The 24,275-nt window shown below is 40.3% G+C and overlaps 2 protein-coding genes across 4 annotated transcripts in view; both read left to right on the forward strand.

Moving 5' to 3' along the window:
• Nucleotides 1-24,275, forward strand: part of VWA8 (von Willebrand factor A domain containing 8) — a 408,431-nt gene that overhangs the window by 296,998 nt on the left and 87,158 nt on the right. The window lies entirely within an intron of this gene.
• Nucleotides 780-1,694, forward strand: LOC117096848 (40S ribosomal protein S4-like). Its single transcript, XM_033234173.1, has one exon. It carries the CDS (start codon nt 828-830, stop codon nt 1,617-1,619), a length of 792 nt encoding a protein of 263 aa, XP_033090064.1. The 5' UTR covers nt 780-827; the 3' UTR covers nt 1,620-1,694.

Genomic DNA, 24,275 nt, shown 5'->3' on the forward strand with positions numbered 1-24,275 from the left:
AAAAAAACCTGGACAGAATGCATAAGCAACTATTCAAAGTCCCTGAAAAATAAATGATAGCATATGAATTGAGGAAGAAGACTAGAATTTGAACTACTAAATGGTAATCAGCTATGAGTTTCTCACTTTTCCTCCAGAGTCTTCTGGTTTTGATTCAAGGCAGCTTGGAAATTGAAGTGGTACTCTCAGAAAACTAGGAATAGAAGGAAATTTTCTCAACCCAGTAAAGGGCATCTGTAAAATCCCCACAGCTGGCACCACATTTTAATGATAAGAGACTGAACGCTTTCCCTGTAACATTGGGAATAAGGCAAAGATGACCATGCTCACCATTCCTATTCAACATCAATAAGAAAAGGAGCAATAAGAAAAGAAAAATAAATAAAAGACATCCAGATTGGGAAGGAATAAAACTGTCCCTATTTGCAAACAACATAATTGCCTACCTAGAAAATCCCACAGAATCTATTTTTTAAAAAAGGACAAAACAAACAAGCAAAAGAAACTACTCTTAGAACTAATAAATGAGTTTATCAAAGCCAAAAATCAATCACATTTCTATATACTAACAATTGATAACAACTACAATTTTAAAATGCATGTACCATTTACAAACAATTTTCTCTAAAAATGAAATATTTAGGTATAAATCAGTAAGACTTGTGCAGGATATGTATGCTGAATACTGTAAAACATTAATGAAAGAAATCAAAGACCTAAATAAATGGAGAGATATACAGAGTTAATGGATTAGAAAACTCAACATAGGGGCCCAATTTCTACGCGCACTGGAAGACAGAGGTCCTCTTTCCTTGCCTAACGCAGCCATGGCTCATGGTCCCAAGAAGCATCTGAAGTGGGTAGCAGCTCCAAAGCATTGGATGCTGGATAAATTGACCGGTGTGTTTGCTCCTCATCCATCCACCGGTCCCCACAAGTTGAGAGAGTGTCTCCCCCTCATCATTTTCCTAAGGAACAGACTTAAGTATGCCCTGACAGGAGATGAAGTAAAGAAGATTTGCATGCAGCGGTTCATTAAGATCGATGGCAAGGTCCGAACTGATATAACCTACCCTGCTGGATTCATGGATGTCATCAGCATTGACAAGACGGGAGAGAATTTCCGTCTGATCTATGACACCAAGGGTCGCTTTGCTGTACATCGTATTACATCTGAGGAGGCCAAGTACAAGTTATATAAAGTGAGAAAGATCTTTGTGGGCACAAAAGGAATCCCTCATCTGGTGACTCATGATGCCGGCACCATCCGCTACCCCGATCCCCTCATCAAGGTGAATGATACCATTCAGATTGATTTGGAGACTGGCAAGATTACTGATTTCATTAAGTTCGACACTGGTAACCTGTGTATGGTGACTGGAGGTGCTAACCTGGGAAGAATTGGTGTGATCACCAACAGAGAGAGGCATCCTGGATCTTTTGACGTGGTTCACGTGAAAGATGCCAATGGCAACAGCTTTGCCACTCGACTTTCCAACATTTTTGTTATTGGCAAGGGCAACAAACCATGGATTTCTCTTCCCCGAGGAAAGGGTATCCGCCTCACCATTGCTGAAGAGAGAGACAAAAGACTGGCGGCCAAACAGAGCAGTGGGTGAAATGGGTCCCTGGGTGCCATGTCAGACCTTTGTACGTAATTAAAAATATTGTGGCAGGAAAAAAAAAAAAAAAAACAACGTAATAATGATGTCAGTTCTCTGCAAATTGGCCTACAGATTTAACACAATTCCAATCCAATCTCTGCAAGATTTTGTTTATAGCTATAAATAAGCCAACTCTAAAATGTATATGGGAAAATAAATGAACTAAATGAACCAAAATAATTTTTTAAAAGAGGAATAAGTTTGGAGAACTCATACTACCTAATTTTAAGATTTGCTCTAAAACTACAATAATCAAGACAGTGCAATGTTCGCAAAAAAATTAAATCAATAAAACAGAATAGACTGTCCAAAATTAGACCCACAGACATATTGCCAATAGTTTTCAACAAAGATGTCAAAACAGTTTAATGGAGAAAGGATAGTCAACAAATGGTGCTTTGACAATTGGACATCCATATGCAAAACAAGCACATGTTTAAAACCTTGCTGATTTTTCAGTATGCAAATAAAATTACACAATAGTTGCAAACCCAGGGATAATAATAGTATACAATAGTAATAATAGTATACAATGCCATGTATACAATAATAATAGTATCCAATGCCATGCCATCATTCGTTGTTGTAATTACATACAGACTGTGAAGCTAATTCTTAAAATAATTTTAAATGAATACTTTAAAACTTCTAAGGTCAAGAAAGCTAATTTGATCAGAGTGTTAAAAAAAAAAAAAAGTCTCAATCTATGGTATCATTTTTGGAGTAAGAAAATGTTCCAGGTATGTTATTCGCAGATGGATAAAGTAAGGCCCAGAGAGGTTACATAACTTGCCCAAGATCACACAGCTGGTAAGTGGCAGAGTTAGTAGTTCTACAATTTGTGCTCTTTATCCACCATGCCCTACAGCCCAGGCAGCGTTACCAGCTTTCACTACCTAGTCAGATATCCAGAGTGTCCAGAATATCTCCCCCTGCCAAAATCTGAAAATGCCAGTGGAGTTAAAAACTTGCCATTTGTCTCTGCATAACTCCATCAGATTATGTTGGTTCCCATAGAAGTCCATGTTTCTGAGCAACCAAATAATTTTCAGCTCTGTGGCAAGTAGTAAAAAGGATCCTTTTAGATGCTCTTTAATTGATAATAGAAAACTGAATTCTCGGCCAGGCGTGGTGGCTTATGCCTGTAATCCCAGCACTTTGGGAGGCCAAAGCGGGCAGATCACAAGGTCAAGAGATCAAGACCATCCTGGCCAATATGGTAAAACCCTGTCTCTACTAAAAATTCACAAATTAGTTGGACGTGGTGGTGTGTGCCTGTGGTCCCAGCTACTTGGGAGGCTGAGGCAGGAGAATCGCTTGAACCCGGGAGGCAGAGGTTGCAGTGAGCCAGGATCGCTCCACTGCACTCCAGCCTGGCAATAGAGCAAGACTCTGTCTCAAAAAAGAAAAAAAAAAAAAAAGAAAACCGAATTCTCAGTGATTCTCACGCCATTTATTTAATCCCTGACACTCTTTCCTTTGATGAATAGATAAAATAAGTTAAAGTGTTGAAAAATTTCTATGTTATTCAAGTGAGCAAGGCAGCAGGATCTGAACTTGGTTTCCAGAAGAGTGAGCCTGCTGTCAGGAAAGGGGTAACAGCAAGCACAGTTGCAGCAGGGTGATTCAGTGTGCAGAAGTGAGTTGGTTAGGTATCCCATCACCACCCCTAAACAACGTTAAGGCTGTGTAGTGATGAGCTCATCAATCTTTCCTTCCTCAGGACGAATGGGACTCTTGGGAGTCCTCAATCTCTCTTTGAGAAATGAGACATTGAAAGACAGGACCCACACAGGGATACTGCTTCTCCTCAAGAATGTAGTGAAATCACTGTGGAGTGTTTAAAGGAAAGCTGATGCCTCTGGGATTTAAGGAGGGTGATCATCTGGCCGGGCACAGTGGCTCATGCCTGTAATCCCAGCACTTTGGGAGGCTGAGGCAGGTGGATCACTTGAGGTCAACAGTTCAAGACCATCCTGGGCAACCTGGTGAAAACCCATCTCTACTAAAAATACAAAAACTAGCCAGGCATGGTGGCATGCACCTGTAATGCCAGCTACTCAGGAGGCTGAGGCACAAGATTCACTTGAACCTGGGTGGCAGGGTTGCAGTGAGCTGAGATCATGCCACTGAACTCCAGCCTGGGTGACAGTGAGACTCTGTCTCAGAAAAAAATAAAAGAAAGAAAGAAAAAAAAGAGCGATCATCAGTTCCATTCACCAGTGAAAATGTAGTAGTGTGATTATGGGAAGGCTAGAGCCCACACTTTTTCCTATATCAGTGTCATTTTTTAAAGTATTTATGATAAAGCAAAAGAACATGAAAACAGACATCAAGGTGGCATGGAGAAAAGTAGAGAAACCTCATTGTTCCTTTTGGACAAATAGCATATGTTGAATCTGTGGTCATTTCATATGCTTGCTTAACCAAAACTAGTTGTCAGTTTTCTGAACTGCCTTGGTTCAGTAGGTTGTCCCTTATCTCTGTAGGACACTTAGCAGTTTCTGATGTATTCTCTTATGAAAGTGTTTCCAGAAGTCACCAACTTGAACATATTTTTGAATTCTAATAAAAAGCTTTGTTGTTGTTGTCTACTTATTTCTATATTTATATTGAGATCAGAATTCTGTAACAGCTGGATAGAGATATCAGTAAGATACTCTATTTGAATAGACCTAGGAGCACAGGCCCTGGGAGTAGATAAACAAGAAAGACTAACACCCTGGGAGTCACTCCATTTGTGAACACTGTTTTCACTAATACTATTCTAATGGGAGTTTTTTTTTTTTTTTTTTTTTTTTGAGACGGAGTCTTGCTCTGTCGCCGGGGCTGGAGTGCAGTGGCCGGATCTCAGCTCACTGCAAGCTCCGCCTCCCGGGTTTACGCCATTCTCCTGCCTCAGCCTCCCGAGTAGCTGGGACTACAGACGCCCGCCACCTCGCCCGGCTAGTTTTTTGTATTTTTTAGTAGAGACGGGGTTTCACAGTGTTCGCCAGGATGGTCTCGATCTCCTGACCTCGTGATCCGCCCGTCTCGGCCTCCCAAAGTGCTGGGATTACAGGCTTGAGCCACCGCGCCCGGCCTCTAATGGGAGTTTTAAAAGAAGGAAGAATAATCCCTAAAATGGTAGTAATAGTAATAATAATAGCCAGTACTTATATGTGCTGATCATATACCAATGCTGTTCTCAGCATACAGAGACAAATGGCAGGCCTTTAACTCATTTAATTATTATAAAAACACTATACAATAGGTACTGTTATTACCTCAATTTACAGATGAGGAAACCAAAGCACAGAGCTGTTAAGACACCAATGCACCGGGAGGTTAAATAACTTTCTTTGTACTGAAGCAATCTGCTTTTAAATGTATCATAACTTGCCCATAGCCACATTCTAACCTACTTCTGACTGGAGAGGTAGGGAAAGAACTACATTTCTGAGTCCCGTTGATTCAAGGTCCTGATGGATGATGTTGTTACTGATGAGCTTTCTCAGAAATTGTTTCAAACCTTGCTCCTGTCCAGTGATCTCTACCCTCAGTTTAAGGAATATGGATGTTAAAAATAATATAAAAGTTTTCCCTCTTGTTCATACATTGACATAATTAAATTTTAATTGAACTTTCATACAGATACGTAAGGAGACACAGACCTAACAAGGGTCAAAATGATTTTCTGGAACAAGTTTCATTTGAAGCTCTGCAGGATTTGCTGGTAGGAAGATATAGGTATGAGACTAGGCCTTCTCCCGTGTACTATTGCTGCTTACTTTCCAGGCAGAGCATAGCCCATATATTTCCTCCACAATCTATAGCCCAAGAACTGAGCCACCAATGCCCTCTGCTTCCATTCAAAAACTGCTAAAAGCATTGACTCCCAGAGAGAAAAGTGCACCACTTCTAGAGTGGATGTGTGAAACCCTCAAGCCGTAGGGCAGAGCGGAAGCCTGGCTGGGACATAAAAGCAGCGAATTAGACTGGCTGGTCTGTCCCAAAGGAAGCTAGCATCTCATTCACTTAGAAGTCGCTTTTCTTTTCCAAACTGCTCTGTTTCATGATTTCACTCTCACTAGTCAAGTGTCAGTCTCATTTCAGCCATGTTTGTGTTCCCTTGAAATAACTGTGACTTTTATATGTGACATTTTTTTAAAAATTGACTTCTCAGTAATTATCTGCCTATGAATAAAGTGAAAACTTTTAAGCACAATCTCAGTGAGAAACCCACCCTAATGAATAGCCTTCTAGCAGCCCCAAGCAACAATCAACATTTATAGGTCCAAACATAATTATACATTTGCCATCATAGATACTTTTTTTGGTGCGTAAGTTTTCCTGTGATGTCATATCTAAATCTAATGGCTATATCATTAGAATTCCAATTTCTTAAAAATTCTTTTGGTCCTCTCCTCCAATATTCTAGTTTGTTTTCATATAATAACAGTTTTCATTTTTAGTTATTTATTCATTTTTAGAGATAGGATCTCACTCTGCCACTCAGGCTGGAGTTCAGTGGCATGATCATAGCTCACTAAAATCTGTAACTTTCCTGGGCTCAAGTGATCCTCTCCCCTCAGCCTTCTGAGTAGCTGGGACTACATGGGCATGCCACCACACCCGGCCAATTTTTTTTTTCTTTGATAGAGATCAGGTCTCACTATGTTGTCCAGGCTGGTCTCAATGTCCTGGCCCCAAGTGATCTTCCTGCCTTGGCCTCCAAAAGCTCCAGGATTACAGGTGTGAGCCACCACCCCTGGTCAATAACCATGTTTATTCTAGGCCTGGTTACAGCAAGGTCAATGAACCGCAATTTCCTAGGGAGATGGTGGTGATCTAAGCTGTAGAATTTCTCTGTGGCATGGGCAGATTGTCATCTATTAAATTACAGAAGTTATGGACAAACTTATGACATTATGGATATTTCTAGTTTGGATGTCTGGCAAAAAGGCAGATCACTGAAGATAGTTGAGTCCCTTGAGAATCATTTAGCCAGCCAGTTCTAGTGGAGCACTTACTCTTTACCCACCAATGTAGGCCTGATGAGGGGGATACTGAAAGATGAAACATGGTTGTTACCCGCAGGGAGCTTACACTGTATAACTGGGAGATGAGACTGATAGTCATGAAACAATAGCAAGGGGCACAAAACAATATATAGCCCAATGTTAAATTGGGAAACTTGGGCCCTGTGCTGTAGTAGTTCAAAGGAGACATGTCTATGCAGATAAAATTCATAAGGAAAGGAGGTGGAGCTTGGTCTGGCTCCAGAAAAAAATTGATTTTTTTTTAATAGTTCAAAAGGCGAGGGAAGGGCATTCCAGACATTTTAGAAATCATGACTGCAGGCATAAATGTAAGAATGAGTGTGCTGTGTTTCCTTCATTAGAGGAGGAGTTATACCACAGACTTAGCCCACCACAGATTCAAGGATGACCTAGGTACAGACCCCAGAGAAGCAGTGAACAAATATCACAGCCAATTTAATGCAAGCACAAAGCCCACAGGGCAAATCCAATTTCAACACCAACTATCCCAAGGAGCTAGTGGAGTGGACACCAGAGCAGAGATGAGAGTAAAAGCTGAGTCTGGAGCCACAGGAAACACACAGCCTAGCAGATTTGAGAAGACAGAGTGTGGTTTAATTTCCGCATACTCATATCTTGATGACACTGGAGGTTTTTTAAAGCAGTTGAAAGGAAGCTCACCTTCCAGGCAACCCTTTGTCTGTCTTAAGCATACCCATCCTTTAGCATATCATAGGAAAAGCCTGACTATAGCAAACAGTCTTTTGAGCAGTAGTACAGTAAGGAGTCACATGAATAGGAGAGGCTAGACTGTGTGGAGGCCCAGAGAGGTTTTCAGATTCCCTATGACTGGGAGCTGCTGATGCTCATTGAATAAGAAAAATATAATACTGAAAGCTGTGTTTAGAAGGGTGGACTTGGGAGTGATGTAGTCTGGGAAGGAAGCCTGAGTGAAGCTGGGCAACTGTGAGGCTGAGGTAATGACCAGGTGTGAGTTGATGGAGACTGGCTAACTATGGGACATGGAGGCAGACATTATGGATATTTCTAGTTTGGATGTCTGGCAAAAAAGCAGATCACTGAAGGAACCAGGGAAGCCGGAGAGAAGATAAGGTTCAGGCATTGTGAATATGCTGTTTGAGGTAATCGTGATGTGTTAAGAAATTAAAACAAGGGACTAGAGCTTCAAGCTAGTGAGAGAGAGATTTATATAATGATCCTGAGCCTGAAGGTTTTAGATGAAACCATAAAAATGGCAGATGCCAAGGAAAATGGAGCAATCAAGGAAAATGCTCAGGACAAATAGAAACATACATAGTCCAGTGTTTCTTTTTTTTCAGACTGGAGTCTCACCATTTTGCCTAGGCTGGCCTCAAACTCCTAAGCTCAAGCAATCCTCTCACCTCAGCCTTCCAAGTAGATGGAACTACAGGTACGAGTGACTGTGCCCAGCTAAATGTTTCTGAAAGTTTGCTCTCTGAACCCATTTTTCATGCAATTCCATGTTCAATCTGTTAGGAAACACAGCATAACTTAATAGCCTCTTAGAGATGAAATTACAATTGGTAAATATCTGGCTTTGAGAAGTCTCTCTGAAAAGAAACCTCTTTAACTTTGTTTAACCCAATAGACCCCAAATCTATTTTGACCTTTAAAAGATACGTTAGCAAGTTGCCAGTGTCTGCGTTCCTGGTTTTCTTTACTCCAGTAGACCTCTTAGGACAAGACCTTTATGCTCATTCTAATCCTGACTCATGACATTGCCAGGTTGCATGTCATTTATGACCTCAGAAAATAAATCTGGAATGCTAGGGTTAAGCTGCCACTTAAAAGAGTAACTTTTTCCTGTACCTTTGAAGAGAGGACTTATTATTTCGTGTGATTCCAGATTTATTATGGAATCGAAAAGTATGTAAAATGATGTTTATTAGGAACATAGAATATGACAAAAATTCAGCTCACACTAACTTAAACTACAAAAGGAAATTTATTGGCTCACAAAACCTTGAAGTCTCAGGGCCTGACGCTCAACACATGTCACAGGACCCAACCTCTCTCCTCTAGGCTCTGCTTTTCTCTGGGGTGGCTTCATTCTCACACAGTCGTTCTCCATCAGGTGGCAAAGGTGATCCTGGTGGCACTGGGTAATACACATGGTTCTCCCAGCTGGCAATCTCAGCCAAAGGGGCATGTGTCTCCCTGTAATTTCAGCAGAAGTCCTCAGGAGTGCTTAAATAGGCTGGTAAGGTCACATGCCCTGAACCCATCACTGTGGCCAAAGGTAGGGGATACTCTGATTGGTCAGACCTGGGCCATGTCTCCACCCCTAGAGTTTGGAATGAGGAGGGACTGAATTAGTCCCACCTGAAACATGAAGTTAGGAAATAAGGATGGGAGGGGGAGCACCCCAGAAGAAATGCTGGATGAACAACAAACATGACCATGTAGTTTATTTTTTTATTTTTATTTTTTCATGGTTTTGACAGCAAGAGCCAGCTCCTTCCAAGTGACAGCTAATGATCTTTCCTCTAGGTTGGGACTCTTTGGAGTCCAGGACTTCAGATTTACTTGAATTGTCAGATTGAATACAAAGCTGTTGAAGGGCCTACATTTCATGTTGCTGCTCAGGGCTGAATAATCCTTTCCATAAAGAACATCTGTAGAGCCCTCGTAGGAAAATCTGAAACTTAAATAGGTTTTGCACAAGCCAAAGAGGAAAGTGTTGCATTTGACTGTGAGTCATCATTCCCTCAATGGCTCTGCCTTCATGTTTACGTATACATCATTACTCAGAAAGAGAAAAATCTGACACAATACCAGAAACAAGTTCATGTGTTCCAGTCTGCTTCGGGTTACTCTCAACAATCTGTAAGGACTATTTCACAGCAGTAAACAGTCGCCATTATTGTAATTATGACTCCCTTAGTCTTAAAATAACAATATTCCTTCTTTTATAGCCTATAATTATTTTGAAGTTTAAAAATCAGATGTACATCTCTTCTGTGTCTCTGGTTTGATGGTAGGGAAGGCCTCTGACTGCTCTCAAGATAAAACAGGAACATAGTTTAAGATTCTGAATATAGCTTTCCTTCTCACCCAAGCCCAGCTCGAGAAATATTTAGATAGATAGATAGACTATACAAATGTATTTTCAATACTTGTTTATATAAGTATGGCTTTTCTAAAATTGCAGTAGCGTTTCCTTTACAGGATAGGTCTTGATTCTTCAACCTCTGAAGAAGATATCACTATATCTTCTAACCGTTGGTGAGTTTAAAAGGAGCATATGTTCACCAAGGGCACTTGCTGATAAAAATAATAGGAAAAAAAACTCTTACCATCACCAGAGTCTTAAATCCGAACTCTATAATTTCTGTCCCCGGATATAGATAATGTAACCATTTTTTCATAAAATGTAATTACATTTTTAAAACCTTTTACTTTCTCCCTCTCTCTGTCTGTCTCTCTGTATGTGTGGATATATATTATATAGCTGCATTATTTTTCATGAACCACTTAAATGTGAGTTGTAGACATGATGCCCCATTACCTGTAAATACTGGCCGGGCGCAGTGGCTCACGCCTGTAATTCCAGCACTTTGGGAGGCCAAGGTGGGCAGATCAACTGAGGTCAGGAGTTTGAGACCAGCCTGACCAACATGACAAAACCGTCTCTCCTAAAAATACAAACATTAGCTGAGCATGGTAGCACACGCCTGTAACCCCAGCTACTAGGGAGGCTGAGGCAGGAGAATTGCTTGAACCCAGGGGGCAGAGGTTGCAGTGAGCCAAGATCATGCCACTGCACTCCAGCTTGGGCCACAGAGCAAGACTATGTCTCAAGAAAAAAAAAAAAAATTCAGTTTTTTCCTCACAAGAGCATTCTCCTAACATAACCACAAGACAGACCCCAAAATCAGGAAGTTAACACTGATAATAGCATTAATGTGTAATCCACAGACCTTATTCAAATTTCAGATATCTCAGTAACATCCTTTATAGAAAAAGGAAGCAATTGCAGATCATGTGTTACATTTACTTTGCATGTCTCTTTGGTGTCTTTCAATCTGAACAGTTCCTCATCTTTCCTTGACTTTCATGACCTTGACATTTTTGAAGACGATAGGCCAGTGATTTTGTAGAACTTCCCTCAGTTTGGGTTCATCTGATGTTTTCTATTTTTAGATCCAGTTTATGCATCATTGGCAAGAACATCACAATAGTGCTGTGTTCTCAATGTGTCCTGTTAGATCAGGAGTCCTCAGTGTAGGTTGTGCGCTCCTTGTGAGAATCTAATTTAGCCTGATGATCTGACGTGAAACAGTTTCATCCTGAAACCATTCCCCCTACCCTGTCCCTGGAAAAATTGTTCCATGAAACCAGTTCCTGGTGCCAAAAAGGTTGGGGACTGCTCTACTAGGTGACACATGATGTTCATTTGTCCCATTGCTGGTGATGTTAACTTTGAACATTTGGTTAGGGTGATGTCTCCACTGTGACATTACTATTTTTTTCCTTCATAGCATGTTTTGTGGGCATATATTTGAAGACGATGTAAATCTTGTTTCATCAAACTTCATTAGTTTTATCATCTGTTCATGATTCTTGCTTAAATCAGTTATTATCACTATAGTTGCAAAGTGGTGATTTTTCTGATTCCAGTATTCCTTCTACATTTATTGGTTGGCATTCTAAGATAACGGAGTGCATTCTCTTCTCCCTTTGTGTGTGTGTTTGTTTTTATGAGTCAATTTTTGTTTTTGTTGCAGTTGCTTTTGGGGACCTACATAAATTATTTGCCAAGGCTGATGTCCAGAATGGTATTTCCTAGTTTTCTTCTTGGTTTTTATAGTTTTAGGTCTTAGATTTAAGTCATTAGTCCATTTTGAGTTTATTTCTGTGTCTAGTGAAAGGAAGAGGTCCAGTTTCAATCTTCTTCTGCATATGGCTAGCTACTTATCCCAGCACCACTTATTGAATAGAGAGTTCTTTCTCCATTGCTTGTTTTTGTTGACTTTGTCAAGAATCATATGGCTACAAGTGGGCAACTTTGTTTCTGGGTTCTCTATTCTGTTCCATTGGTCTATGTGTCTGTTTTTGTACCAGTACGGTGCTGTTTTGGTTACTGTAGCCTTGTAGTATAGTTTGAAGTTGGATAATTTGATTCCTCCAGCTTTGTTCTTTTTACTTCTTTTTACTTGGCTATTCAGGCTCTTTTTTGATTCCATATGAATTGTAAAATAGTTTTTTCTAATTCTGTGAAGAATGCCAATGGTAGTTTGATAGGAATAGTATTGAATCTATTCATTGCTTTGGGCAGTGTGGCCATTTTAACAATACTGATTCTTCCTATCCATGAGCATGGAATGTTTTTCTATTTGTCTGTGTTATCTCTGATTTCTTTCAGCAGTATTTTATAATTCTGTAATTTGTAGAAATCTTTTATCTCGCTGGTTGGCTGTATTCTTAGGTATTTTATTCTGTTTGTGGCTATTGTGAATGGGATTGTGTTCTCGATTTGGCCTTCAACTTGGATGTTATTGGTATATAGAAATGCCACTGATTTTTTTACATTAATTTATAACAGGCAGTTTTATTGTGAACAAGCCCTAAGGAAACATCTATTATAATCTATCAATCTCGTTAAAGATTTTTTCAGAGATAGACAAGTAATCTTTGCTCTGTGCAATGGCCAGGGCCTAAAATAATGTAATTATAGTAAATTTGTATTATGTTATTTGGTATCTATCTATCTTGTTACATTTAACCATTAACCATTAACTTTAATAGCTCCAGACTATTTGACCGGAATTATTATTTCCACTGACCACAGGAGGGTGTCGGTGAGCTTAGAACAGGAGGATTTCAACTAAATACTAGAACTTCAACAACTAATGACAAATTCTTGTCATTTCACTATATTTGGAAGTTGTCATTTAAAAACGTAATCACTAGCCAGAAATCTTAAGTCAGTGTCCTTTCTATTAGAAGACCTTTTGGCTATCAAATGAAAGGCTCTTATGAAAGAATTCAGAAATTTTAGTGAGGTATTGTAGCACAGAGAAATTTCCTCTGACTAAAAATTAAGAAATCCAAATCCTCTTCCTGGTTCCATGACTAGTTGGCTTTAAGTAGTCACTTCACCTCTCTGGGTCTTAATTTCTTTTTTTATAAAATAAGGTAGATTGTAAGCTCATCCTTCAGGTCCTTCCACAAAAGGCAACAATGAATACGGGGTCTGAAAGAAAAAGATACACGTCAAAGAACTTCCCCATCCTAGTGGTTCTTCTTTTAATTAACTGCTGAGTGTGTGCTAGCTGCTTCTGATACATTCTCTGGCATGATCATTACAATCACCATTTCAGATGTATCTATTATTGCTCCCATTCTGAGGTTGGGAGTAAGTCATTTGCCCAGGCTCACTCTGCTAACAAAGAACAAAGCTGAGATTTCAGCCTAGGTTTATCTAACTCAGAAGCCCATGTTTGTATTCCTTTTCCCCATGTGGCTTCCCTAGGACCAAAGGATTAGTTTTAATGGAAGTTGTACCCTTAGAGAAGAAAACAGATGTCTCTGCTTAGTAGAATTTAGACTAAATGCTTATAGGTGCCAGATAGGCAATGTGGATGGGGACACAGGCCTGGAGGGTCTCAGGTGAACAGGAAGTTGTGTCCTACATAGGAAGGCAGTCACTACCTAGCTGTTGCCATGTGAGAATATGGCCCCAATTTGACCTTATGCTCCCATTTTCAAGAGAAGACCATAATCTAGAGTTTTAAGTGAAATCTCATTAGTTTGAAATTTTAGCAGCAAATTCAGAATGTTTTACACTGGGAGTAATGACAGTACATACATTTGTGGGATGGCAGGACCCACTGATATCTCTTTTCTCTCACCAGGGTGGGAGCAGGGTTGAGAAATGAAGCCCCATTCTCTTCCAGGCTTTCCTGTGTTGCTAAATTTGCTTACGTGCTCTAGAAGAGTCCCTTAGGTTCCCTAAGCAATTAAAACAGGGACTGGCAAATTGCACCACCTTTTTTTGTAAGGCCCACAAACTAAGATTTAAAAAAAAAAAAAAAAAAAAAAAACTTTAACAATTGGAAAAAAAATCAGTTGTTGATAAAAGAATTATATTTCATGGCATATGAAAATTTTATGAAATTCAAATTTTGGTGTCCATAAAGTTTTATTGAAACACAGCTACATTCATTCATTTATGTATTATCTGTGTCTGCTTTTGCACTACAAGGGCACAGTTGAGTAGTTGCAACAAAGACCATGTGGCCTGTAAAGCCTAAAATATTTACTATGTGGCTTTTTGTAGAAAAAGTTTGCCACCTCCTGGTTTGGAATACAAAAGCCAAAAAGATGGGCAGTCTACCTCTGCTTTCTACACTGTTATATACTCACTCTAAGATAATTTTTTAAAATGGAATCTCCTGAAATGAGAGGGAAGGAAAGGGAGAAAATAAAGGAGATACTGCCCAAAGCCATTTACAGATACAATGCTATTCCTATCAAACTACCAATGTCGTTTTTCACAGAATCAGAAAAAGCTATTTTACAATTTGTATGGAACCAAAAGAGAGCCTGAATAGTCAAAGCAATCCTCAGTCCTTTCGCCATTGCTTTTTTTTTGTTGGCTTTGTCAAAGATCAGATGGCTGTAGGTGTGTGGTTTTGTTTCTGGCTTCTCTCACCTGTTCCATTGGTCTATGTATCTGTTTTTTGTTTTTTTTTTTTTTTGTTTTTTTTTTATTATACTTTAAGTTCTAGGGTACATGTGCATGACGTTTATATCATGTATAACTCCCCATGCAATCCCTCCCTCCTCCCCCCTCCCCATGATAGGCCCCAGTGTGTGATGTTCCCCTTCCCGAGTCCAAGTGATCTCATTGTTCAGTTCCCACCTGTGAGTGAGAACATGCGGTGTTTGGTTTTCTCTTCTTGTGATAGTTTGCTAAGAATGATGGTTTCCAGCTGCATCCATGTCCCTACAAAGGACGCAAACTCATCCTTTTTGATGGCTGCATAGTATTCCATGGTGTATATGTGCCACATTTTCTTAATCCAGTCTGTCACAGATGGACATTTGGGTTGATTCCAAGTCTTTGCTATTGTGAATAGTGCCGCAATAAACAGACGTGTGCATGTGTCTTTGTAGTAGAGTAATTTATAATCCTTTGGGTATATACCCAGTAGTGGGATGGCTGGGTCATATGGTACATCTAGTTCTAGATCCTTGAGGAATCGCCATACTGTTTTCCATAATGGTTGAACTAGTTTACAATCCCACCAACAGTGTAAAAGTGTTCCTATTTCTCCACATCCTCTCCAACACCTGTTGTTTCCTGACTTCTTAATGATTGCCATTCTAACTGGTGTGAGATGGTATCTCATTGTGGTTTTGATTTGCATTTCTCTGATGGCGAGTGATGATGAGCATTTTTTCATGTGTCTGTTGGCTGTATGGATGTCTTCTTTTGAGAAATGTCTGTTCATATCCTTTCCCCACTTTTTGATGGGGTTGTTTGCTTTTTTCTTGTATATTTGTTTGAGTTCTTGGTAGATTCTGGATATTAGCCCTTTGTCAGATGAGTAGGTTGCAAAAATTTTTTCCCATTCTGTAGGTTGCCTGTTCACTCTGATGGTAGTTTCTTTGGCTGTGCAAAAGCTCTTTAGTTTAATTAGATCCCATGTGTCAATTTTTGCTTTTGCTGCCGTTGCTTTTGGTGTTTTAGACATGAAGTCCTTGCCCATGCCTATGTCCTGAATGGTACTACCTAGATTTTCTTCTAGGGTTTTTATGGTATTAGGTCTAACATTTAAGTCTCTAATCCATCTTGAATTATTTTCGTATAAGGGGTAAGGAAAGGATCCAGTTTCAGCTTTCTACTTATGGCTAGCCAATTTTCCCAGCACCATTTATTAAATAGGGAATCCTTTCCCCATTTCTTGTTTTTTTCTCTCAGGTTTGTCAAAGATCAGATGGCTGTAGATGTGTGGTATTATTTCTGAGGACTCTGTTCTGTTCCATTGGTCTATATCTCTGTTTTGGTACCAGTACCATGCTGTTTTGGTTACTGTAGCCTTGTAGTAGAGTTTGAAGTCAGGTAGCGTGACGCCTCCAGCTTTGTCCTTTTGACTTAGGATTGTCTTGGCAATGCGGGCTCTTTTTTGGTTCCATATGAACTTTAAAGCCGTTTTTTCCAATTCTGTGAAGAAACTCATTGGTAGCTTGATGGGGATGGCATTGAATCTATAAATCACCTTGGGCAGTATGGCCATTTTCACGATATTGATTCTTCCTATCCATGAGCATGGTATGTTCTTCCACTTGTTTGTGTCCTCTTTGATTTCACTGAGCAGTGGTTTGTAGTTCTCCTTGAAGAGGTCCTTTACATCCCTTGTAAGCTGGATTCCTAGGTATTTGATTCTCTTTGAAGCAATTGTGAATGGAAGTTCATTCCTGATTTGGCTCTCTGCTTGTCTGTTACTGGTGTATAAGAATGCTTGTGATTTTTGCACATTAATTTTGTATCCTGAGACTTTGCTGAAGTTGCTTATCAGCTTAAGCAGATTTTGGGCTGAGACAATGGGGTTTTCTAAATATACAATCATGTCATCTGCAAACAGGGACAATTGACTTCTTCTTTTCCTAACTGGATACCCTTGATTTCTTTCTCTTGCCTGATTGCCCTAGCCAGAACTTCCAACACTATGTTGAATAGGAGTGGTGAGAGAGGGCATCCCTGTCTTGTGCCAGTTTTCAAAGGGAATTTTTCCAGTTTTTGCCCATTCAGTATGATATTAGCTGTGGGTTTGTCATAAATAGCTCTTATATTTTGAGGTACGTTCCATCAATACCGAATTTATTGAGCGTTTTTAGCATAAAGGGCTGTTGAATTTTGTCAAAAGCCTTTTCTGCATCTATTGAGATAATCATGTGGTTCTTGTCTTTGGTTCTGTTTATATGCTGGATTACGTTTATTGATTTGCGAATGTTGAACCAGCCTTGCATCCCAGGGATGAAGCCCATTGATCATGGTGGATAAGCTTTTTGATGTGCTGCTGAATCCGGTTTGCCAGTATTTTATTGAGGATTTTTGCATCGATGTTCATCAGGGATATTGGTCTAAAATTCTCTCTTTTTGTTGTGTCTCTGCCAGGCTTTGGTATCAGGATGATGTTGGCCTCATAAAAAGAGTTAGGGAGGATTCCCTCTTTTTCTATTGATTGAAATAGTTTCAGAAGGAATGGTACCAGCTCCACCTTGTACCTCTGGTAGAATTCAGCTGTGAATCCATCTGGTCCTGGACTTTTTTTGGTGGGTAGGCTATTAATTGTTGCCTCAATTTCAGAGCCTGCTATTGGTCTATTCAGGGATTCAACTTCTTCCTGGTTTAGTCTTGGGAGAGTGTAAGTGTCCAGGAAATTATCCATTTCTTCTAGATTTTCTAGTTGATTTGCGTAGAGGTGTTTATAGTATTCTCTGATGGTAGTTTGTATTTCTGTGGGGTCGGTGGTGATATCCCCTTTATCATTTTTTATTGCGTCTATTTGATTCCTCTCTCTTTTCTTCTTTATTAGTCTAGCTAGCGGTCTGTCAATTTTGTTGATCTTTTCCAAAAACCAACTCCTGGATTCATTGATTTTTTGGAGGGTTTTTTGTGTCTCTATCTCCTTCAGTTCTGCTCTGATCTTAGTTATTTCTTGCCTTCTGCTAGCTTTTGAATGTGTTTGCTCTTGCCTCTCTAGTTCTTTTAATTGTGATGTTAGAGTGTCAATTTTAGATCTCTCCTGCTTTCTCTTGTGGGCATTTAGTGCTATAAATTTCCCTCTACACACTGCTTTAAATGTGTCCCAGAGATTCTGGTATGTTGTATCTTGTTCTCATTGGTTTCAAAGAACATCTTTATTTCTGCTTTCATTTCGTTATGTACCCAGTAGTCATTCAGGAGCAGGTTGTTCAGTTTCCATGTAGTTGAGCGGTTTTGATTGAGTTTCTTAGTCCTGAGTTCTAGTTTGATTGCACTGTGGTCTGAGAGACAGTTTGTTATAATTTCTGTTCTTGTACATTTGCTGAGGAGTGCTTTACTTCCAATTATGTGGTCAATTTTGGAATACGTGCGATGTGGTGCTGAGAAGAATGTATATTCTGTTGATTTGGGGTGGAGAGTTCTATAGATGTCTATTAGGTCCACTTGGTGCAGAGATGAGTTCAATTCCTGGATATCCTTGTTAACTTTCTGTCTCGTTGATCTGTCTAATGTTGACAGTGGAGTGTTGAAGTCTCCCATTATTATTGTATGGGAGTCTAAGTCTCTTTGTAGGTCTCTAAGGACTTGCTTTATGAATCTGGGTGCTCCTGTATTGGGTGCATATATATTTAGGAGAGTTAGCTCTTCCTGTTGAATTGATCCCTTTACCATGATGTAATGGCCTTCTTTGTCTCTTTTGATCTTTGATGGTTTAAAGTCTGTTTTATCAGAGACTAGGATTGCAACCCCTGCTTTTTTTTGTTCTCCATTTGCTTGGTAGATCTTCCTCCATCCCTTTATTTTGAGCCTATGTATGTCTCTGCATGTGAGATGGGTCTCCTGAATACAGCAGACTGATGGGTCTTGACTCTTGATCCAGTTTGCCAGTCTGTGTCTTTTAATTGGAGCATTTAGTCCATTGACATTTAAGGTTAATATTGTTATGTGTGAACTTGATCCTGTCATTATGATGTTAACTGGTTATTTTGCTCGTTAGTTGATGCAGTTTCTTCCTAGCCTCGATGGTCTTTACATTTTGGCATGTTTTTGCAATGGCTGGTACCGCTTGTTCCTTTCCATGTTTAGGGCTTCCTTCAGGGTCTCTTGTAAGGCAGGCCTGGTGGTGACAAAATCTCTAAGCATTTGCTTATCTGTAAGGATTTTATTTCTCCTTCACTGATGAAGCTTAGTTTGGCTGGATATGAAATCTGGGTTGAAAATTCTTTTCTTTAAGAACGTTGAATATTGGCCCCCACTCTCTTCTGGCTTGTAGAGTTTCTGCCGAGAGGTCTGCTGTTATTCTGATGGGCTTCCCTTTGTGGGTAACCCGACCTTTCTCTCTGGCTGCCCTTAAGATTTTTTCCTTCATTTCAACTTTGGTGAATCTGGCAATTATGTGTCTTGGAGTTGCTCTTCTGGAGGAGTATCTTGTGGCGTTCTCTGTATTTCCTGAATTTGAATGTTGGCCTGCCCTACTAGGTTGGGGAAGTTCTCCTGGATGATATCCTGAAGAGTGTTTTCCAACTTGGTTCCATTTTCCCCCTCACTTTCAGGCACCCCAATCAGACGTAGATTTGGTCTTTTTACATAATCCCATACTTCTTGCAGGCTTTGTTCATTTCTTTTTCTTCTTTTTTCTTTTGGTTTCTCTTCTCGCTTCATTTCATTCATTTGATCCTCAATCGCTGATACTCTTTCTTCCAGTTGATCGAGTCGGTTACTGAAGCTTGTGCATTTGTCACGTATTTCTCGTGTCATGGTTTTCATCTCTGTCATTTCGTTTATGATCTTCTCTGCATTATTAATCTAGCTGTCAATTCTTCCACTTTTTTTTCAAGATTTTTAGTTTCTTTGCGCTGGGTACGTAATTCCTCCTTTAGCTCTGAGAGGTTTGATGGAGTGAAGCCTTCTTCTCTCATCTCGTCAAAGTCATTCTCTGACCAGCTTTGATCCGTTGCTGGCGATGGGCTGCGCTCCTTTGCAGGGGGAGATGCGCTCTTATTTTTTGAATTCCAGCTTTTCTGCCCTGCTTCTTCCCCATCTTTGTGGTTTTATCTGTCTCTGGACTTTGATGATGGTGATGTACGGATGGGTTTTGGTATAGGTGTCCTTCCTGTTTGATAGTTTTCCGTCTGACAGTCAGAAGGACTGTCTGTTGGTCTGTTGGAGATTGCTTGAGGTCCACTCCAGACCCTGTTTGCCTGGGTATCAGCAGCAGAGGTTGCCGAAGATAGAATATTGCTGAACAGCGAGTGTACCTGTCTGATTCTTTCTTTGGAAGTTTCCTCTCAGGGGTGACGCCACCCTGTGAGGTGTGGGGTGTCAGACTGCCCCTAGTGGGGGATGTCTCCCAGCTAGGCTACTCAGGGGTCAGGGACCCACCTGAGCAGGCAGTCTGTCCGTTCTCGGATCTCAACCTCCGCGTTAGGAGATCCACGGCTCTCCCCAACGCTGTCAGACAGAGTCGTTCGCGTCTGCACCGCCCCCGCTCTTTCCCCTAATGGCTGCAGCTGTGTGCTGTCCGCAGAGGTAGAGTCTACAGAAACAGGCAGGCTTCCTGAGCTGCTGTGAGCTCCACCCAGTTCGAGCTTCCCAGCGGCTTTGTTTACCTACTTAAGCCTCAGCAATGGCGGCGCCCCTCCCCCAGCCTCGCTGCTGCCTTGCGGATAGATCGCCGCAGAGGGCTGTGTTAGCAGTGAGGGAGGCTCCGTGGGCGTGGGACCCTCCCGGCCAGGTGTGGGATATATTCTCCTGGTGTGCCTGTTTCCTTAAAGCGCAGTATTGGGGTGGGAGTTACCCGATTTTCCAGGTGTTGTGTGTCTCAGTTCCCCTGGCTAGGAAAAGGGATTTCCTTCCCCCTTGCGCTTCCAGGTGAGGCGATGCCTCGCCCTGCTTCAGCTCACGCTGGTCAGGCTGCAGCAGCTGACCAGCACCGATTGTCCGGCACTCCCTAGCGCGATGACCCCAGTACCTCAGTTGAAAACGCAGAAATCACCGGTCTTCTGTGTCGCTTGCGCTGGGAGTTGGAGACTGGAGCTGCTCCTATTCGGCCATCTTGGGTCTCTGTCCTATGTATCTGTTTTTGTACCAGTACCTTGTTGTTTTGGTTTCTGGTTATATTTATTACGCATTTTATGAGTGACAAAGCAAAATCCTCTGGTTGTAAGAATGAGAAGAATGAAGCTAAAGCAGTGTCCACACACCCCTTACATATGCATTATCAGACCCCACGCCTTCACTCACGTTGGCCCCTGCCTGGAATGCCCATACCCACTTCTGTGTCTCTTCCTTTAAGGCTGCATGCCAATGTCTCCCTAAGCCCTCCTTGGCTGCAGCCTGTCTACCCTCTGCAAAACACATCCCTCCCTCCTCGGCATCCCTATGCCTAGATCATGCTGTGATCTCTGACTTTGACATGTGTCAAAGGGCAAGTTCTCCCAGAGCAGAATGTATGTCCCACTTAGGCTGGCACCCCCAGTACCCGCCTAGGAGCCTGACATCTGTTCAGAGTTCAATAAATTCTTGATGAATCAGTAAATCCGTAAATGGATGTATAATTAATTTGGCTATTTAAAGCTTCTACAAGGTCCCTCAGAGGGATGATAAAGCTGGAAAATCCTTTGGTGTTTTCCAGGCTGAGTCTTTTGTATCTGTAAATGAGCTCACTGTTCACTAGCTGACTATTGCCTAGGTTGGCAAAGAATCAAATAGGGATCAATCCCACCCTGGTTCATGTTTCTACACTTGTTAGTTTGTGGCTATAGAATAAACACCCGTGAACCAGGTAGCCAAAACCAAGTCTGATTCCAAGTTCTATCCAGTGATCTTAGGCTATCATTTAACCTCTCCGAAGCTCCATTTCCCCATCTGTAAAACGGAGCTAACTATAGCAGCTACCTCACAAGATTGTTGTAAAACCCGAATGAGATAACATGTTTGAGCACTTTGTGAACTGTAAAGTAGTGTATAAGTATACAATATTATTATTTATTATAATAAATCAGTACAATAATAGGAGAAAGATTATAGATTTCTCCTATTATCTATTATAGATTATGGATTAAAGATTATATGGTGAACTAATTTTAAAATATATAAAGAACTACCGAATTAACTTTAAAATTTTAGAAAACTTGTTGAGTATGTATAATGACCCTTCTTTGAAGGGGGGGGGGGCTAATACTATGTTCATAACTCACATAAATGAGAACAAACAGTCCAAGGAATTAGGTTATTTCCCATCCCAACCAGTTTTGTAAAGACATAACACATGTTGCAGTGATCACTTAAATTTGTACCTAACTTGTGCAAGCTACCCCTGGTGGTGGAACGCTGCCCCTCTCAGAGTGAGGCTGAATGTGGGCCTAGAGTATCCAGCATATTTTCTTCCAACTCTGAAATTCTGTGGCTTAGGTCTTGTTACTAGAAGTGAATTCTGTTTCACCATTACCAGATATTATAAAGTTATAGAGGTGCATTTCAGGAGAAAAAAATAACATTCTCCCCTCACCACCCCCAACAACAAACATTTGGAAATGAAAAAAACAATAAACTTGTGATGAATACGAACAGTACTAAACAAAACTGCGCAATACCCAAAATACTAATGGAAAAAATCTGCTCTAATCAAAATGGTTCACAAAGAAACACAAAGTAAAACTACCTCACCAGAAATACAGATAATATTATTATCTGCCTGACTATAATTCATATATTATTCATCTAATACAACAAATAAACCTATTTATTCCTTTGCATTTTACTATAGGACATATTCTTGTAATTAAATACTTACTAGTGTTCATTTTACAATTATTAAAGCTAGGAGGTTTGTAAAGAGTAAAACTTTAAAGTAGGAAAAGTTAAATATTTATTTTAGCTAACTGATATCTTATAATTCCTTTTGGTTTAAAATATTAATATTCCTTTTTTGTAATCATAACGAAATCTGTTTAAAGAAATCTACTGCCCTATGTTTTTGTTGTTGTTGAGGCAGAATCTCACTCGTCACCCAGGCTGGAGGGCAGTGGCGCAATCTCAGCTCACTGCAACTCCACCTCCCGGGTTCAAATGATTCTCGTGCCTCAGCCTCCCAAGTAGCTGGGATTACGGGCACTCCCCCACCAGGCCCGGCTAATTTTTGGATTTTTGGTAGAGACGAAGTTTCACCATGTTGGCCAAGCTGGTATCGAACTCCTGGCCTCATGTGATCTGCCCGCCTTGGCCTCCCACAGTGCTGGGATTTATAGGTGTGAGCCACCGCGCTCAATACCTATAAATTTTAAATTCTTAGGCAAAATGGAAACCATCAGCCTAATATTTTAAACTATCTCTTAAAGCATTTCTTTATTCCTAAAGACTCTAAGCGTAAATGATGCTGCTTATAATTTATGACATTAATTGCCTTTAGCAGTACTGTGTTCTATGTGTTATTGTTGCTATTATGAAGGTAATTATAATTGTATATCTCCTGAGAAGATGAAAAAGTTTTTGTAGGTCTGTATGTAAAGTATTTGAAGAAAAGATTATTTTACTGCCCATCAAAAGTAGCTTCAAGCAAGAGCTATTGTGCAGGACCTTTTATAGACATAGATGAAATTCCTTTTGCCATTTGAACAGTGTTTACATTCGGGAAAGTTCACAGTTAAGTCTTTGACATACTGTGAAAGGATCTTTTGTTCTCTACAAAAACATACTTCCTCATCCTTTGAGTCACCTTGTTTTTATTCCCTTGTTTACTTTTCTGGGGAAATAATGCCCACCTCCCAAGTAATGTCAAGGGAAGAACTATTTCAGAAATCTGGGTTGTTCTGTGTGAGGAAAGAGGGCTTGGATTTTGGCAGGAAAAAATCAGAAATATTTTTAAAACCTGAACCAGATAAATAATGTAATCTCAAGCTTCCAAAAATTATTTGGGTAGGATTTTTTCCAATGCTAAAAAAAAAAGGAAATCTTTTTTTTATCATCATTATTAACAGCGATCAGACTCAGGAAACGTGAGACGCTTCACTGAGGGGACTACCGGCACAGTCCAAAGGCATTTTTCTATTGTGTTAGGAAAGCTCTCCTCTGCTAACTATGTAGATTCTCCAAGACATGCATAGTTTAATATTTTCTCCTAGTTGGTGGGATCTGGATTTTATGATGAACTTAGACTTTAGTCAGCAGACTCGAATTCTTTTTTTTTTTTTTTTTCCTGAGACGATGTCTTGCTCTGTCGCCCAGGCTAGAGTGCAGTGGTGTGATCTTGGCTCACTGCAACCTCTGCCTCCCGGGTTTAGGTGATTCTCCTGCCTCAGCCTCCTGAGTAGCTGGTATGACAGGCATGCGTCACAACACCCAGCTAATTTTTGTATTTTTAGTGGAGAAAGGGTTTCGCCATATTGGCCAATCTGGTATCAGACTCTGGACCTCAAGTGATCCACCCACCTCGGTCTCCCAAAGTGGTAGGATTACAGGCATGAGCCACCGCGCCCGGCCCAGACTTGAATTCTTTTAGCGATGTATATTTATTGTAAATAATGTGACTGATTCTACTCATGGCTTCAAAACTGATTTTGAAGGGAAAAAACTATTGCTGTTTTGTGTATCAGCATATGCCCAATGCTAGCACAGTGCCCTGAACTTACTGGACACTCAGTAAGCATTTGTCAAATGAATGAAATAAATATATACGCATTCAGAGTGACAATGTCAACAGCCTTTTAAAATTCTTTTTATTTTTTTCAAATAAGTATTTTAAATGAACACGTTCTAATGTATTTTTTTAAGAAAATCTTATTTGTTTGTAGATATGCTCTGTGTGTCAATGTGAATGTTCATTTATCCTTA

The sequence above is a fragment of the Trachypithecus francoisi genome, unplaced genomic scaffold, assembly GCF_009764315.1.
Source record: "Trachypithecus francoisi isolate TF-2019V2 unplaced genomic scaffold, Tfra_2.0 Contig01461, whole genome shotgun sequence".
Classification (NCBI taxonomy): domain Eukaryota; kingdom Metazoa; phylum Chordata; class Mammalia; order Primates; family Cercopithecidae; genus Trachypithecus; species Trachypithecus francoisi.